The sequence below is a fragment of the Emydura macquarii genome, unplaced genomic scaffold, assembly GCF_026122565.2.
Source record: "Emydura macquarii macquarii isolate MOO-44397 ecotype Brisbane River unplaced genomic scaffold, CSIRO-AGI_Emac_v2 contig_554, whole genome shotgun sequence".
Lineage (NCBI taxonomy): Eukaryota > Metazoa > Chordata > Testudines > Chelidae > Emydura > Emydura macquarii.
In genome coordinates, this window is record NW_027130691.1 from 3,271,543 (window position 1) to 3,290,291 (window position 18,749).

At 46.9% G+C, this 18,749-nt stretch overlaps 2 protein-coding genes across 4 annotated transcripts in view; one reads left to right on the forward strand and one right to left on the reverse strand.

Moving 5' to 3' along the window:
- The window catches only part of MVK (mevalonate kinase), a 63,485-nt gene extending 54,469 nt beyond the window's left edge, over positions 1 to 9,016 (reverse strand). For 2 of the 3 annotated variants that reach the window (XR_010918205.1, XM_067539452.1), the window contains exons 1-6: positions 8,878 to 9,016; positions 8,500 to 8,591; positions 8,004 to 8,151; positions 6,953 to 7,100; positions 4,681 to 4,836; positions 756 to 859 (exon numbers count right to left, since the gene is read on the reverse strand). Coding sequence is in view for 2 of the 3 variants with exons in the window: in XM_067539452.1 (XP_067395553.1) it covers positions 756 to 859; positions 4,681 to 4,836; positions 6,953 to 7,100; positions 8,004 to 8,151; positions 8,500 to 8,577 (634 nt within the window). In the remaining variant the exon portion in view is untranslated. The remainder of the gene's footprint in view (positions 1 to 755; positions 860 to 4,680; positions 4,837 to 6,952; positions 7,101 to 8,003; positions 8,152 to 8,499; positions 8,592 to 8,877) is intronic. The other variant, XM_067539453.1, reaches the window with a different exon arrangement.
- A 286-nt stretch (positions 9,017 to 9,302) lies between these two features.
- On the forward strand, positions 9,303 to 17,115 carry MMAB (metabolism of cobalamin associated B). Its single transcript, XM_067539454.1, has 9 exons — positions 9,303 to 9,437; positions 9,856 to 9,917; positions 10,621 to 10,714; positions 11,455 to 11,512; positions 12,146 to 12,218; positions 12,479 to 12,576; positions 13,007 to 13,071; positions 13,905 to 13,964; positions 14,380 to 17,115. Exons 1-9 carry the CDS (start codon positions 9,334 to 9,336, stop codon positions 14,465 to 14,467), a joined length of 702 nt encoding a protein of 233 aa, XP_067395555.1. The 5' UTR covers positions 9,303 to 9,333; the 3' UTR covers positions 14,468 to 17,115.
- The last annotated feature ends 1,634 nt before the right edge of the window (positions 17,116 to 18,749 follow it).

Here is an 18,749-nt window from a genome sequence, read left to right on the forward strand (position 1 = left end):
AGCCAGACATTAGTGAATTAAGTCTCCCAACATCCCTGTGAGGCATTACTCCCATTTTATAGACAGGGAAACTGAGGCACAGAAAGACAGCATGACTTCAAGGTCAAAGCCAGAATCAGAAATTGGGAGTTTGATTCCTTCCCCCCACCCCTGTTCAGTCCAGCAGACCATTCTCTCTTCCTCCTGAGAAGTCCAAAGCATTACTAACTTTGCTACTATAGGAGGGATTTATTCTGGAATAATGTTACCCCTCATTCTCTACCATCAATAAGCACTGTCTCTCTGCTAGAGCAGGCTGGCAACACAGAGGGAAATCATAGAGTAGGATTTGGTACTAAGATATTGTAGAGAAGAGGCTTTACTAGTGCTCCTTCCTTTCTAATCCAGTGTCTGCCAAGAGGACAGAGACTGGAGTTAAATAGTCAGTAAGTCCGCAGGATGGATTTTGGATAACTTTCTATATATTCAAACTCCTTGCATCAAGGGCTTTAAGTGATTTGAGAGGCACACTGAAAGACCATTTAGTTTCACTGCAGTCCATAAACCCCTCTGGATTTTTTGCTAAAGAGCTACTTAGGAATTTTACCCAGAACAAATCCAATCCAATCTCCCTACACCAGCATGCAGCAGTGCACAAGGGGGACTGGAAAAACCACAATTCCCAATGCCCATGTATTGGCCTCTTCTACTCTGAAAGCAACAGCACCTGTATTCAGAGCCCACAAGGAATGGATAGGAGCCTGAAAAATACATACCCCAAGTCCCTACAGAGTTATCCACACCAGAAGGCTTGCCATGGATGACCTGCTCACCCCGAAAGGCCCATCTGTTAATTAAATCCAATTCCTCCTCAGGCCACCTGAAAGGCAAGACAACAGTTTAAAAATACTACAGGCAGGCCACAGGCAGCAGGAACAGGAGTCCACCAGCCATAAAGAGCAGTAGGAATGACATGAGCCGACTGAAATGCAGCATGTTGAGTAGGACACCTTGCAGGGGAGGGGAATGAATCCTAGTGCCGCACTAATTAACAGGATAATTACTGCTCAGCTCAGTAAAAGCAGCAGTTGGCAGAAAAGAAGCACTGCCGTCCAAGGTATCTAGGCACCTATCACCTTCAGATCTAAGCCACACACTTAAGCGCATCTGCTTCTGACAATCACAAGATGAATCCACTATTGCTTACTGTAGAGACAAAGACATCACCATGAACCCAGCAACAGTTACTGAGTGTCGACACCATGAAAGCTACATGTGAGGAAATGCCCTGGAAGGTTCCAATCACAGCTGGGTGTGTCACAGCTGGACGTGGCTAAATCTCCACACCAAAAGAGGCAGTCTAGTAGTGCAAGCAAAGGGCTGGGTGCCTGGAACTCTCCAGTTCTAACCTTGGATCTGACAGACTCCCTCTGGGGTCTTGGACATGACATTAAACTCTTGGCTTCTGTGTCTCCATCAGTAAGAATGGGGGTAATACTTACCTTCCTCATGGATACTGAAATTAGATGTCTGATACAAGGTTTGGGAAATGAGAATTGGTAAGCACTATTCCTTGTGCTTCCCTGTCTGCATCATTAGAAATCTGTTGTCTCATCTTAAACATAGATTATAAACTCTGCTTGGTAGAGATCATCTCTTATTTATACATTTGTATAGTGCCAGGGCAATGGGGCGCTGGCCTACACGCACTATTGTAATCCATATCCTACTACTATTTGTACGTGAAATGAGACGCAGGCTGGACAAGAGAGGAAAATGGCAGCCCTGCACTAGTAAAGATCAGAGTTAACTAGAATGTGCAGAAAAAAATGCCAGTCCTTCAGCAAAGGAGTATTAATTTCTTCTGAATAGTGTTGATTGTATGAGCCATATCCCAAAACGCTTCACAGGATTAAACAGCAGTGAGGAAAAAAATTCAAGAGACCTTAGGCATAAGAGAGGAATAAAGAGCTGTTTTCAGATGAGATCTGAAGAGGTGGGGAAATACAGGGAAACACTGCCAGGAAGCAGATGGGATCCCAGTATTGCCTCCTTGCTTCAGTATGGTTCACCAACTTTTCTCATTGTTTCATTAAAGACTGTATGATGCCTACACAAAATCAATGTTCATGCTTCTGCCCTATCATGTAATTCATAGTCTGGGCCTTGTACTCTAAAAACCTGTCAAATTCAGATTCTCACTGCACCAAAAGCTAACTTTGATCTGTGCAGACGACAATTGATGCCGAGACATCTGATGTTAAATTCTGTGTCAATGTGCGCTAGACGGTTGGAGCAGTTGTTCTGAGTGTGCAGTGTGTGTTTGTGGAATTTGCAGACAATGCAGCGAGTGCTGCCCTGTGTACGGCTTGTGTGCACACGTATGTGTTCTAGGTATTTATACAGCGTGATGGGGTGATGTGGACTGGAGGGCTCATGAGATATAGAGCCTTCACCTGTAGGTTGCTGGTACTGATCCAGATCAGTAATGTCTGATCAGTGTTGGGTGTATATGAAATGGGTTGGGTGAGTCCTGACACACAGGTGCCTGCATCACACAAGCAATCGCCACAGTTGTCAGCATGGTTGACAATTATTAGAAAAGAGGCCAAGAATTCAGATGGATCTGGGGACTGACGTACCTTCTCTCCCATAGCAGTATGGTAGAGGCACAGTAATGGAGTGAGATGGAGAGGGTTTTCATGAATGGGCATTCTCTACTATTTATTGCAGTTGCACTTACAGTTCTGTGGCTAAAACAAGACCCTTGACCCCAGTAATGTCTGATCCAGTGCCAAATTCTCTTGATAGATCTTTTACTTAAAAATACAATTCTCAAAGCACATGCAATCCATGCCTTTTTTTGCTCGGTCGCCACTTTATAGAAAGCCATGTTACTGGCTTACTGTGTCTCATTAATAAAACACCCTGTATTGGCTCCATTGTGTTCAAAGTAGGAGACCCTACTGCAGTTTGAAATGTTAGCTATTAAGTCCTAAAAATCAAGGTCTATAATGGAAATATTAAATCAATTCTAACTACAGTGGCATCAACTGTTGCACCACAATGTAAATGGATGCAGCTCTCCAAAAGAATGTGTCTGCCCTTCATGCAGAGATCTTCACCTCACCGGGAGTTGTCTGAGCCTGAACAGCTTGCATTTCACACAAGATGAAGCTCCTTCCTTCATCTGCAACTTTTAATATTCCCCCTCACATTATGCATCGTAAGCAGACTGTACTGTGTGGCTGCTGTGACTAGAATCACAGGCCTTTAAAAGGGGAGAGAAAGAAGGAGGAGAAAATGTATTATGTGGAAGGTGGAGCCAACATGCGTAACGTGTAGCTAAAGCACAGACTATCCCAGTCCTGATTCATTGCTACTCACTGTCCCATCACAGGGCATTCTTTAGGAGTGATTTTTTCCCCCTCCATCTCTAAAATATTGTACTTTAAGGGTACTTTCCATTTGTCACTGCACTGGACTAGGACACCCCAAACATCTGGTCTCAAACACTTTTGGTTGGTGTCCCTTAACTGGTAGAGGGCTGTGACTATTCCTCAAGTAGGATGATTTTCTTAACCCTGGATGGCTTTTCTCTCTAAGCTGGACTCCCCCCCCTCAGATAAAGAGGAAAGAGACATATGCTTGAAGCATTATTTATGGGGCAAAACAGTGTAGGCTCTGCTGGCAAATGCCTCCTTACTCACAGCTTATAAAAGGACAAAATGATACGACTTCCTGAAGAAATCACATGGGTTCGTTATTACTCCTCCAGCACCACAAGTATACTGAACTCCATGGAGAAATAACCGCCATGTCCCTGTCTGCAATGCAGGGCATGGGCACACCCCTCTGCCCACGTAGGAGGCTTGTGCCCTGGCAATTGCAGGACTGGGGCCTCAGTAAAAAAGACACAAGGAGAGATGGTGGGACACTGCGGAAGGATCGATGGGTTGGGAAGGCAAGGACTACAGAAGGAAGATCATGTAGTTGCTGAGGTTAACGTTTACGTGGTCTTGTTTTTTACTTGCTCAATCAGGTTCAGGGAAAGATCCAGTTTTATAGACCACCCAGCAGAAGTGTGTTTTGATGGGAGGATGGTGAGAAAAGCCAGAAAGGGGCTTCCATGGATATAGGACTATATTTGGGAGTGGTGTAAAGTTTATGTGAGTTCATGTATCATGCTCTATTTTTTCTTGCAGTGTTAACTGAAGACCCTATGAAAGATGACACCTACAAGTTTCATTTACTCTTTTACATTCAAACTGTAACTAAAAATTACACTGCACCCAAATTGCAGATACAAATTGCAATGAAGAGGCGCAGATATTCACACCAGTTCCAGTCGAGTTTGGAACATGCATTTTTTGCTAGCACAGTACATTGCATGAACAGATGCAAGCTCACTGAACAACATACTGGGAGTCTGAGAGGTCTCACTGCTTGGCTCTATGTACCTGCTTCACGATGCAAATCATTACTTCAGATGCTAAAGCAGAACATTTTTAAACAGGTAACGTCTTGGAATCACATTTGTACCCTGACACAATGTCACCAACTTGAAGCCATCATCTCAGAGAGACAGGAATATAAAGTAAAGAAACAAGCAACATTCATTCGCCTCTCACTGGAGAGTTAGGGAGTATTATGCTACCCCAATTCTACCCACCCAAGACACAGGCTTTCCAGATGCGTTACCTGGCTATGGACTTCCCCTCCTCCAACGAGTGGCCAATTGCTCCACATGCAGTCAACAGAGCAGCTGCCAAACACACAGAATAGGCGGCACTTGAACCTAGCCCAGCTCCGGTGGGCAGCTCAGACCACACCACGATATCCACGCTTGGTATCTGCCTGAAACACATTAAAATGCATTACACAAAATGCTGATACCATTTACATTATTAAATTCTGGAGATCAAAGGCAACAGATGCAATCTAAAATTGCTGTGATCACACCACCAGCCAATTGGTATCAGCACATGCACAAGTATATGACAGACATGGGCCTTATGAACTTTCAGCTAGCACAGCTGAGCAGCTTTGCAAATCCATTGTGCTAGAAGAAAGCCTTGCTAAATTGGATTTCTCATTTCCACTGGTTTTTATCCCAGTACCGGGAGTGACTTGTTACTGGAACACCACAAATAGCACCATAAATATACCCTTAAAAGGTTTTTGTAAATATATTTTTAAAATAAAAGTTTAGGATCCCAAAACAGCAACAGTAGGTTTACATTTTACTATTGTAATAAGCTAGCTAGAGTATCTGTACTGTTGTCCTCTCTTGGATAGAACCGGAATTGCTCAATTGTGTGTAATTGGCTCCCCACTGCTAATAGCTAATGGAAATTCTCCTTGGCTTAAGTGGTAAGGACACGTGGTTTTAGAATAGACTGATCGCAGCTCAACTCCTACTGTCACCATGATGTTCAGAGTGGCTGTGACATGAAGCCCTATGTCGCTAGAGTCCTGTACAATGTTTCAATATTTGATTATTTCACTGCCAAAACTGAGCTCAGGATTATGTTTCTCTTGCTACAGCTGATATCATTAGCACTTACTGCAGATCACATTTCTAGAGCCAAGTGTTGTCAACTGCTGTGTTACAGTGGTGTACCAATGGGGGGGACAGGCGGGGGCCATGTCCCCGGGCGCCAGCTTGGGAGGGGCGGGGGGGGACCCGGCTGGTCCCTTCAGAGTTCTATCAGGTGACGTACAGCTACCCTGCCTGCTGCAGCATCTTCCTCCTCCTGCTGCGGGGCAAGGCAGCCCTGCTTTGCCCCCCACCCTGGAGTGCCCCAGGGCAGGCTCATAGGGGGTGGCTGGCGATGCTGTTGCACTTGGTGGCGTCCTGCAGACAGGCTCCTGAGTCCAGCCACCGGAAAGAAAGCCTCATGGCCAGTGGCTGCAGCAGCCACCTGAGACACTGGGGGCACCCCTGCATGCTCCAATTGCTGACCGCTCTGAGGCTTACGCACTAGCCAGGCTGGACTTGCCTTGCATGGACTAGCCTGCCCCGCCCCCCCCCCCCAGTCTCCTGCAAGGAAACTATCCAGGGGGACCCCACACTCTTGGAGAGTGGGGGGAAAGGACTCAGGACTTTCCCTAAAGGGGTGGCAGGGGGGAAGTAATTCAAGAAGCGGCTTCCAAGTGTCTCTGCTGTTTGCAGCGGGGCTGCTGCAGATGGAAAACCACAGGGCTTGAGCTGCAAACTGACTGACCTGGGGGGAGCCAACAGGGAAAATTTGGGAAATCCCCCTTGAAGGCAGCACCAATCAGTGAGAGCGGGGAGGGGGGGGAAAGGGGGAGGAGAAGGAGATAGAGGAAGAGAAGGAAGGGAAGGGACAAGAGAAGAGGAAGTAGGAAGAAAAAAAGAAAGAGGAAACAAGGAAAGGGAGGGAGAAAAGAAAGGGGGAGGGAAGAGAGAAGGGAAGAAAAAGCCAGAAGGGAAGAGGAAGAGCAGAGGATGTCAGAGCCAGGCAGACAGCGAAGCAGCAGCAGCAAGCAGGCAGTCAGAGTGGGGGAGCCCCCAAAAGAAGAGGGGATGGAAAGAGGAAGCTGCAGCAGAAGAGAAAGCAAAAACTCCGTTCGGGTGCAGTATCGATAAACCAGCTGCTGCCTGCCCTGGACTGAGCATGTCTGGCTTCTGGCCGGGTGCTGGAGACCCACGGTACGCCGCTGCTGTATTAACCACATTTAGAAGCTTAGCACTATTTCTCAGTTAGGATTAATTATATTTTGGGCATATCCTTGCTGATTTCCCACCCCTTCAACATAATGTAGGGATTTTGCCTCAGAGTTACTAACAAGAGAAGAGCCTAAGAACATGAAGGAAAGCTTCCTCCCTCTAGTGTTTTATTTTAGCTTTATAGGTCTATTTTCTTGTGAAATTACAGAACAGAAATTTAACAGGAACCATGCACACCTACGATACTGAATTCATTTCCCAGGATGAACATAATCTTACCCATAGTTAGCCGAAATAGACAGGTACAAATAGAGAAATGCAAGGGTAGCAAGGCTCTCAGCAGCTGGAAGTCCAGTAGCGATTCCTGCCACCTCTTTCAGTTTGTCCATTTGTTCTGGGCTGGGGGATTTAGATTCATCCAAGCCAGCTAAGAAAGCAATCAGTGACAGATTTATACATTTACAAAGAAAGCTTAAAATCCTCAGTTTCAAATTAGAACGAGATATTTATTTACAAGAACAGCAGTCCAATAAACCTAGATAGAATAAAGATAACCGCCATGCTTCAGTGCATGAACTGGTTACTGTGGACTCAGGAAGAAACCACCAGCTATGATGAAGAACTGCTTCTTTCATGACCCCCACAGTAACATCATAAACCTATTTATTCCACTCTTGTTTTCAGGCATCCCAATGTGTCCAATCTGCTGAGCTCTTCAAGAAAGGGCTCTATCTTAATCTCATATACAGCTGAGCACATTAGTTTGTGCTAGGTGTGGTACAAGACATACAAGTTTTATGGTGTGTATGGGTGTGGAAGCGGAGGCAGCTGATTACAGATTTCTACAAGAAATGACTGGTATGGGACACTTTGGGAGACAGGGCACTGAACAACAGGGATCCTTGGTGTTTGCTGATCTAGCACCTACAAACCAACAACAGAGACACTTTATTCTGCCTCCTTTTAAATGGCACCTGCTATGATCATAGTACTTAGAGGTGGAACAAGTTTAGCATGGCTCCTACTGGCTCAGATCACTTGTGGCTCACCCAGCATGTCTGCTGCCTGCAGACCACGAGGACCGTTAAAGCACTGGCTGTGGCAATGCCTGATCTGGGGGGAAGAGGGAAGTCTAATCAGTTAAATCAACTGTAGCATCTGGCCATCAGCTGTCCAATGACGGCCCCCAACACACAAGTTGCCAAGCACATGCAAAGTGACAGCAGATGGTGGGGGTGAAATATGCCACATATGAGGGGAGGATGCAGGCAGGGATTTCATGATTTTAAAATATACCGACATGCACTTCCATTGTTCTAACGGCACTTGCCTGAAAATGCTGTTAGTAGTGTCTGGAGCCGGATGGTTTCCCAGTTTAAATTGGTTCCAATATTAGGCAAGTGTATTAAGACCTTCCCATTATTAGAGGGTCTAATTTGAAGGAATGTTCTCAGGTTCAAGGCCACAGCCAAAGCTGCCTGCACACAAAAAAAGTTAGGCATGAGTGAGGTGGCAGAGCAACTGTGCAGAACAATGAAGGGAAGGTTCACAGCTTCCCCTAAACTAAGCTTCTTTCATTGCCCCAGGGGTTCTCAAACTGGGGGTCATGACCCCTCAGTGGGTCACGAGGTTATTACGGGGGAGGGGTCCTGAGCTTCAGCCCCCATGCATGCCAGTAAGGAGGGCATGAGGTGACATGACCTGACATGGGGAGGAGGGAGGGACATCCCTTTTGTCATCACAGCCTGCAATGTTCTCAAAGCAGATCCCAGCAAGAGGAGTTTGAGGAGCCCTGCATCGCGACCAAGGGCAGCCCAGCTCCCTACCTTGCCATGCACCACGGCGTGCTCCCCGTGGAGAATGGCTTTCCCCGGCGCAGACACTGTCAAGGGCTCGGCCAACATCTCCACCGCTTCTCCTGCGAAGGAAGAAAGGCAGCAGCGTGCGGGAGCTGCCGCAGAAGGATTCCCGCCGGCCGGACAGCTCCGCTCCGCTCCGCTCGGCGGCCAGCTCGCCTGACCTCCAGCAGGACAGTGACCGGCAACCCCCGGGCAGGGCTCAGCCGGCCCAGCCCCCATGCCACGGGCCACAGCTCCCCGGCCCACCCCTTACACACACACACACACACACACACACACCCTCCCCCCGCTCTCTTACACACCCCCGCCCCCTGACACACACACACACACCCTCCTCCAGCTCACCTTACACGCCCGCCCCGCTCTGCTTCCTCGGGGCACGGAGGGGCCGGGGCTCCAGGCCGGGGAGATGCGCGGGGGCTCCAGGCCGACACTCGCCGGTGACCGAGGCACGGCCGGGCACAGGCACAGGCACACTGGCCCCGCCCCCACCTGCACCCCACACACCACCGGGCTCTCTGGGGACCGCCCCCGGCTCTGCTCCTGGAGTCCCGCGATAGGCCGCCCCAACGCCCAATGGGGACCCAACGCCGGGCTCACGTGACCCAACCGAACCAATCACCGGGCCGCCCTGGGAAGGCGAGGTGTCTGTCGGACCAATGGGGAGCCGGTGGCGCTGGCGCGGGACTCGGCCGAGTGACTGACAGCGCCTGGCAGGGCGACGGGGGCCGAGCGGGGTCAAGCAGGGAGCGGGGGGGCGGTGACGGGTCAGCGGGGGCACGGGCGGGCGGCGGAGGCTCCATGTCTGCAGGGCTGGGCCGGGGCTGCCGCCGGCTGGTGCTGGGCCGGCCGCTGGGGGCCTGGCTGCGGGCCCGGGCCCTCAGTCAGCGGGGAGAGCCGGCCAGGTGAGCGCGGGGCGGGGCGGGGCGGGGCGCTGCCGGGGGGAGCAGCAGAGAGGCCTTAGCCCGGACCCTGCCCCCGGGGCCCGGCTGCCTGCACCGAGCCTCCCTGCCGCCCCCTCCCGGCCCCCGAGTTTTCATCCGACAGAAAAACGTCCCTCCCCCCCGAACCGGCCCCTAGCGGCGCGAACCGGGGTCCCCCCGGGCGAGGGGGCACCGAGCTGGGGCAGCCTCGGGAACGGGTCCAAAGCAAACCCCCCTCCCTCCCTCCCTTAGCTCCGGGTGTGTGCCCGCCCCCCCGCGAAGGAAGGCCGGGGGGGGCGGGCAGTGAGCGGGGCGCTGCTTGGGGCGGTCGTTGGGGCCCAGCGCTGCACGGCCGAGCGCCCCTGCTGCCGAGCTCACAACGCTTTGTGCTTCTGCCTAGCCCGGAGACCAGCCCCGCGGCCAGCCGCCGGCCCAAGATCTACACGCGAACGGGAGACCAAGGTAGTGTGCGGCCTGCGTGTGCAACCCACAGAGCCACCGCCTCGTCCTTCACCGCGGGGTGAAAGTGCGGCGAACCACCGCACCACCCCAGCCCTGCCCGGGCGTGTCGTGCTCAGGGCCCGCTGGATGCATCTCCCAGACGAGCGGATGCTTGTGCAATGCCAGGGAGAACCACGGGGAGGGAGCGCGGACATACCCTTCCTGTACAATGCTCGGATGACTGCCTAGCAATCACCCAGGGGAAGGCTTGGAGACTCCAGAAATGAGATGGCTGCTTACCTCTTCCAGGTGGCCTCTGAGTTCATGGCACTGTTTGTGGTTTAAAAAAACCCTCGAGTCTAAGGTTGCCACGAATCCTTGACTGTCCTGTTCTTGCTGAGTTGTTCCGACATTTGTGAGGGGAGAGGGCGGAGAAGTATTTCATTAAGGTCACACGTTGGCCCATAGCTTAGTTGAAAATGGTCTTTGGCATGTCGCTGTGTTGGTCTGTGGCATCCTTGGCAGACAGGAAGAAACGGATGCTGGGTGGGGGTCTATCACTGGTTGTGCCACAGAAGCAATCTGTTGACAACTGTTCAGGGGTGGGGGACCTGGAGACTCACTACCTAGGTATCAACCTAGGACAGATTGCAGTGAGTTTTCATAGTTTATAATTTGCAGCTTTGTCTGTTCAAATCCTTTTTCCTCTTCATTGTTTTTAAAGGGTTTTCCAGCACATACACTGGGGAGAGGCGATCTAAAGATGACCAGATCTTTGACGCTTTGGGAACAACAGATGAATTAAGTTCTGCTATTGGGTAACAAACTGTGAATTCTGTCTTCTTTGATTTTTGTTTGCTGTGGAATTGCTAAAGCGCCTGTGTGGAAAACACAGTACCAAAAAGCTTGTCCTTTTTACTTACCTTGACAAGCCGATACCTGACAATCATGGGCGCTGCAGACATAGAACAAAGCCCACAAGCCCATGCAGTGATGTAAAGATGTTCTGTTCTGATGATGGGAGTGTACACACTGTTTGTTCTTGTTGTTCTTTGGGGTTGGTTTGTTTTTTCTTTTTAAAGAAAAGGAGTAGGTGGAAATATGGTCAGCTGGTGGGGAAACTGTAAATAAGTCATGAGCCAAAATCAATGGAGGGCAGCATTGGCAACTAGCCAGGAGCATTTAATGGCCATTTAATTTTTTTGCAAGAAAAAATGTGCCCAACCATAATATTCATTGTCTGATCTCTCTCTTTGAAGAAGAGAATTTGCTTTGTGATCAGTAAAAACTTGCTATTGGATCAGCTGTCTCTGCAGTTGCTGAGTATAGGAAGAAACCTATTCATTTGTACCTCTGATTTATGTGGACACAATTCAGAAACTCTCTTGAATTGGTGTTTTCATGTTTTGAGTCCTACTCTGTTCTGTGTTGCACTGCAATGCTCCTTGTGGATCTGTGCATGGAATACTGAGTCTATGATGAGCCATAACTATAAGATGTAGATGCCAAACACTTCTTCTCTGTCCTAGCGCTAACTCTATGTTTCATGTTAATCTAGGGTTGCTAGTGAATTAAGCCAGGAAAGTGGCCACACATTTGTTGAACAACTTCACAAAGTGAGTAATAACTACATGCTTTTTGTCTAATGTGACCATTTACTCTGTATTATTAGAATGCTGAGATTTGAGACTCTTGGTTTAAATTTTTAAAGCCTCCTATGGGATTTAAGGTTGTAGCTCCCATTGCAGTCAGTGGGAATTCTGCATAAATCCTTTAGGCAGACTTGAAAATCTCTTGGTTATTTGAAGAAACAAGATGCTTCTTTCTATCTATACTGAAAAGGAAACCAGTTAAATGATACTGTGTGTGTGGACTGTGCAGCAAGTTCATCACAGAGATGTTTCATATCCATTATTATGTACAATCTTGGACACAGATAAGCTTTGTTGTGATGCATCCTGAGTTTGAAACCAAGGTAGTATAAATACTAAGCCAAGCTGCCTGGGTTAAAAAGGACTGTGTATCACCCTGGAAGACAGCTCACACTGAGGTACATTTGGCATTTACTGGTTACCTTCACCTTGTGGAAGTGGTCCATGTCAGCTAATTAAAGGCTCTGAGAATCCCCACCAAACTGCCTCTAGAATGTCTTATTGGGGTGTCAAATGTTATCTCTTCAAGGGTAATTTCATTATCTATGCTTTGACTGTAACACAATTTCAATTTTCTCTACCTGTTACTGTCCCTAGGTCCAGTGTATGCTGCAGGATATTAGCTCCAACATTGCAACTCCTCTCTCCTCCGCCAGGGAGGCTCACTTAAGTAATGGCTCAAATCATTTTACCTAAAATAATAGCTCTATACTTTTTAAAAAAATGCTCTTTGTAGGTCGGGTTGTTTATTTAGCGATACGACTTGTGCACTTCTGTTCGTGTTTGCTGTAGAAGACGGAATCTGTGGCAGACAAGTGTAAACTTATACACATCTCTCATGAGTACTTAGTATGACAAATGTAAAATACAAGCTCCATCTTGTGTATTGATTTTATTTTTGTAATTTAGTTATTGTTTCTTCCTCTGTAGAACGAACGTCATTTAGTGAAAAGCCAGTTCTGGAACTGGAGCAGTGGATTGATAAATACTCAGAGCAACTTCCACCTCTTACTGCGTTCATTTTGCCTGTAGGTATTGGCTCGTTCTTTTTACTGTACTGAAACTGTTTGCTAGGTACTTGATTGAAGACTTAATCAAAAACCCGTTCTCAGTTGATTGATATTAAACAAAACAGTGGATAGTTCTTGAGGTCGCTCCATCGCGTTCTCTTCTAGTGTTTGTACAAATATAGGCAGGCTGTAGGGCTGAAAGAGAGATAGCTATCCTTCCTCTGTCTCCAGGTATTTAAATGTCCATTCTAAAATGCCTAGCAGAAATGTGGCATTCAGATGGATATTATAGCTTAGAGTGTTTGCTGTAGAAGACAGTCTGTGGCAGTAAGTGTCTAATAGTAAGCCTCTTTATTTTGTGTACGACGACATACATTTAAGTTCTATGCAGCAAGGTGTTGGTGTTTGACTTCTAGTACAAGGCCCTGATGTGTTTGTTTTGTTTCAGTCTGGAGGTAAAAGCAGTGCTGCTCTTCATTTCTCCAGAGCTGTCTGCCGAAGAGCAGAGAGGTGGTGAGTATAAGAATAAGGTTGAGGGAAAAGGCCATCTGACCCCAGGTAGTTGCTGCAGCTTCCAAACCATTTAAAACTGTATCTGATGCAATTGATCTTAAGTCAAATGCTGTCAGAATTGCATCAAAACTAGAGATAAATATTTAAAGTTCCTGTAGTTTTTTTGATGCAAACACACCAAAAGAGCTTGCTTCAGCCTTTGGGAGTCAACTGTACTGAATCCTCTGGGAGCAACAGGCAAGGTCTTGCCAAGGGGTAAAGTGCATCCTCATAGTTTCTTGCCTTTAGAATTTATTTTGTAAGTTAGCATATACACACAGGTATAACTGAACAACACTATCTTGGCAGCAAATTGCCATTTCTTATGACCTCTTGTTAAAAAGGAAGTAGTGTAAAACGTGCATATCAACATAAGAGCTGTAGAACAGCTCCATGACCAGTGAGTCCAGCACCATAGTGGATAATGAGTTTAGCAGTGTGTAGTCAGTAGCAATAATTACCTTTATCAGCTGCTACCATCAGTATTGATGCTTGTTCACATAACAGGTTCTCTCTCTCCCCCATCCTACACGGAAGCAGAATCTGTGCTTATGCACTATTTTTCATTAATTGGTTAAAGCGTGTAGCAATATCTGGATTTCATGTGTGGAGTTAATTTTTGGACTATAATTCCAGTACAGTAGGGATTAAGCTGGAAATTTAATATTAAGACTGTCCTGTGACTACTCACTTTTGAGCATCTGCACATCTCAAAGACAAATCTGTTGTTAAGCTGTGTATTCAGAGCTAATAGTTTAAACATAACACGAAATTGTTTTTCCTCTCCTTTTTAGTGCAGTTCCTTTAGTACAAGCAGGAGAGGCAGATGCAAACGTGGCCAAATATCTGAACAGGTAAAACAGATGCTGGCATATCTAGGTTGCCGTAAAGGCTTCAGACACTGTACGTTGTTGTTTCCTTTAGTATGCAGGCAGAGAACAGCAGGGGTACCGCTAGAGAAGCTTTCACTTCAGGTTAAAATTTTAGCTTGTTTATGTTTTAACTTCGAGTTAGAAAAGTGTTGTCTAGTATTCAGCAGTCGAAAGGAAATGTGCTGGGCTCCTGGGGGAGCAATCATGTGATTCTCTTCTTGAATGCCATGTTGGGAATCATTTGTTTTCTCTGCCTCATGTTGCTTTGTTTTACTTGCAGCTCCCAGTGCTCTAATTCAGTGCACTCGGTCTTTTTATATATGGATGTAGCACTAGATACAAGCACAGCTGATGATAAATCTACATTTCTTAACTACTTTCTCTCCTTGCTTTCCAGACTTAGTGATTTTCTCTTCGTTTTGGCACGTTATGCTGCGCTGAAGGAAGGGAAGGAAGAGAAAATATATACAAAAAATGAACCATAAAGTGGAGATGACGCTCTACTTTCTAGATCATGGAAGCTAAATCCAGCCAAGTTTCTTTCTGCAGGCAAGGCGGGGAGGAAAGAATGAGCAAGGATTCAAAATGTGAATTGCCACCAGTTCCCTCCCAATAAAATCATTCAGGAACTTGTTTATAACACTGTAGAAAACATGCAGCCATTCTGTAAAACTCAGCACCTTTTGAGCTAGCATCCAGATCAAAGCAGCCAATTCTAAATGGTTTTTGAAACTGCTTCACAATCATTGTGTTTGACTCAGGCTGGGGTATGAGCAAGGAGGCTTCAAAAGCTTCAGAAAAACAAAAACATCTTTACAAACACAGTTGAATGCTCAGCAGTGGCAGGTGGTGTTGAAAGCACACTGATGAAAGGAAGAGAGAAAGCATTCAACTGCTTGTAAAGGCTGAGAGTACTTAACACAAACAGGAAGTGTGCACCAATTCAGGAGCCCAATCCAGAAGCTCTGAAAAATAAATGTGATTTACTTACACCAAAGGGCCTTAAACTGTCTCACTTTACTACCAATCGCTGCCTGCTTTTCCCTTTTAAATTACCTTCAATCCATCAATTCTGGCTGGAACTGGAGGAAGCACTTTGTAGATTTACAGGAAAGTGCTAAGAAGTGTCTGGCATCCTTTGCCAGCCCTTACGCATCAGTGAAGAATCACTTGCTACTGCCAACTCTAGCACAGCCAGTGCCAGGAAGGGGTTTGGGCAAGGAAAAGGGATTAAACAGCACTATGGGCCAAGTACTGCAGTTCAAACGTAGGCAAGACTCACCTTGTAGTCAGTGAGAGTCTTACCTTGCCTGATACTGCAGGATGATATCCAACACCACATCTTATTCCAAACTAAGGCCCCGCTCCGGCACATGAACACACCTATTTAACTTACTACTAGGAGAAGACTCACTTATTTCTGACGGGCTGGTCACAGCAGTAAAGTTAAGCATATGTTAAGTATTTACAGGCCGGAGGCCTACAAGCTTTGGCAAGGTGAACTACAGAACACAGTGCTTCAACATAAAGGCGGTAGTTCCTTGGAAAAAGAGCCTGCTCAGGGTACTTAAATACGGATTTAGTTTACCTCATTTGAAAGACAGCCTAGGCTGCTGTGGCATTTTAACTGACCACTCCTTTACCTGGAAAGTCTTAATGACTGTAGCATACAGTTTCCCTTTCACCTGAGTTAGGTGAGATGTTTAAAAATGAAATGAGAAAAGGAATCATGGAAGCCCCGGGTAAGAAAAAGCCTGAAGTGTCTCCAGGTGAATTAAAGAGGCAGGCTAACTGAAATACAAGGTTCCCAGAATAGCTACATCAGAAATCTTTTCCAACAGGGCTGATGCCTTGAAGACAGGAAAACAGCCTGTTAACAGAAAACAGCACAATACAGCTAATTAATGGGTTCACACCTTGGTAAACATGTTGTATGAAACAATGTCCATTAAGATTTATACATCCTATTCCAACCCTCTGCCTGCATGAAAAGGATTTGGAAAAGCATTTCTTGAAAGGCTCAAACATCCAAGGCTGATATCAAGTTACAAATAAGCAAAAGATGACTTCTGAAATCTGTAGCTGTAAAGAAGACGTCTACTGGCTGTAGGATGATTGTGTGCTATACAAAAAGTTCAAGGAATTAAATAGGTATAATTTGCCCAGTTATGTGGGAGGGGATTTTTTTTCTTAAGTCAGGTTACTTTTACAGTTCAATATTTAATTGGGAACAGCCTTAAACTAGCTATTAAAAAAAAAAACTTGGTTTGTGTTAACTTTTTAATCAGAGCAGGGTCATGATGAAGAATACCCATCAGCTAATCCAGTATTGGCTCATTATTCAACTTTTTCTTTAACTGATATTTCATAGCTATTGTTAATGCACATTTTTCACATAGTAATTTTCTAAACCTTAGCCTGCAACACATCCCGATGACAAATGCGCTTGCTTTAGACCATCCATTCAGCCGCAATGTCACATCAGACATTTTCTCAATGCCTACTTCAGGCAGGTCATCGAGTTTTATGATAGCTCTGTCTCAGTTATCACTATTGAACCTTTAAGACTTTGCAAGTTCAATTGAATAAAATTCTTTGAATAATAAATTCTTCATGATGGCGACATAAATCAGCCCCAGAATGGATTTTTCACGTTCCCCTCCCCCCCCCCCCCCCCAACTAGGGGAAGTGTCTCCATTTCTGGACCAAAGCGAGCATTTTGATTGCAGAGAGAGATTAATTTAGCTTTTACAGTTTAACAAGAGGTACAGATTACATTGTAGTTGTGCCACAAAAAAATAACTTCTCTAGGTTTCCCCCTCTTAACACACTCCACGTATGTTTTTATGTAGGTGGAGCTGTCTGAGCCAAGCCCTTTGATTTAAATCTACGTGCCCCTGATTAGTCTATACTTGAATTTAGGGCCGAACACCGAAGTTGGACTCCTTGGGGAAGGGCTGGCTAACAGCCCCATCAGCTTCCAAATCTTTGCTTAGAGGCCTGCTGCTGGGTGAAGGCCACGGTCAGTCCCCTGTAGCATACCTGGCAAGTGGCGTCACCCACCCGAAATGCATCTGCCTGATTAAGGTCTCGAAGTAGGTTATTACCAAAACACATTTTTCTGGAAGCCAAACAGCCCCAGGACCTGATCCACTGTCCACTGAAAGCAGTGGAAGGATTTTGCAAAAGCCCCCTGCATGGATTTAGCTATGAGCATTGCCCCGCCCCACACCCCCATTGCAGGGCTGCACCTATTCTGTGCATGTCATCCGTAGATGTGATCTCCCAGAAGCCTGAGTTGAAAGGAGGCTCTTTACACTGATCTCAGGTGGGGCCAACAGCCAGCTGGGGTGAGCTGGCATCTGCTAAAAGCAGGCCTGGAGGAGCTTACACTAAAAGAGTGGAGGATAAAAGGCCAGTCCTGGGGGTAGGGATTCAGATCACTAAAAAGGAAATGGAAGGGTTTTAAAGCCACTACTCCATGACTTAGGTTGAGAGTGTTGCTTTCAAAGCCTTCTGTCCCCACCCCGCACATGCACAGCTGGGGAGAGAGATTCACTCCTACACATCATTAATGTGATAGGCGTAAGGGGGAGGATAGCAGATGCGTGGTCCACACTGGCCGTCTGCAGAGCCCAAATACATTTTTGCCTAGCGGGGCTCCTTTATTTCTGATTATCTTGGAACTGTCGGACTAGACATATGTTGCTAAGGATCATTTATTCTTGTTTGTAAAATGTACAGCTTCTTTGTGCTTCCATACTGACAAAACTGGAAGGATTGCCCCCCAAAATCTCTTGCTGCATGATTGGATCAGACGCTTGCACATCTGTTAACACTGTAGGAGCTGTAAAATAAAATAAGTTTAACTATAACTCAGCTGCTTCTATTACCTCCACAAAGCATAAGCAACAGAGCTGACTGCTGCTTTGGCAGAAATAACACAAAACATACCTTCTGCCAAGTCATATTTCAGTTGATACAAGTCACCGTTTCCTCTGAGACGTGAAGAGCGGCAAGAGAATTGTGCTACCACACGTTTGAGCCCCACCTTGCCTCCCAAACGAGCCTCTAACCTCAACAGGGCGTGCTCTGGGCGAGCAGTGTGAATTACTTACCTGGAATCGCTCTCTGCTGCTGGAATCCTGTGTACATCCCTGCTCCTGGGGCGTGAGTCTTGGATGCCTCACACCGGCAGTGCTCCAAAGCCAGGGGCAGTCCTGCCACTGGGGCAACCCCCCACCCAGCCAAATGAAAGTAAAAATAAACGCACCTTCACCCCAACTTGCTTCCAGCAAAGTAACACCCAGTACCAGCAGCACCAGAACGTCTGCAGCAACCTGGTGGGAAAAGATCCACCTACATGCCCAGCACCTCTCAGCTGGCCTGGCTTAGCAGAGGCTCAGAGAACAGAAGCTAGTTACAAGACTAGAAGGGCCAGTGAGCAGGGGAATGTGCCACCCACCAATGCAACATTTTACTGTTCGTACAAAGAAAAGCCACAACCCTCAGCACCCAGCCTAGCATGGGAGGGCACACGGCCCTGTTTGGAGTCTTTGCTCCTCTACCTTGGCAGCACAGGACACCATGTAATGCCTAGAACGGGGCAGTAGCCATTGGGGATCTGAGCTTCTCGACAGGAACTTTCACAGCTGGTGGAACGAACAATTATAGCGATGATCGGAAGGAATAGCCAACATCCTTTGATGCTCAGCTTCTCCTGCACTAGCACAGTCCACCAGGAAGGAAACCAAAGCTTTCTGACCT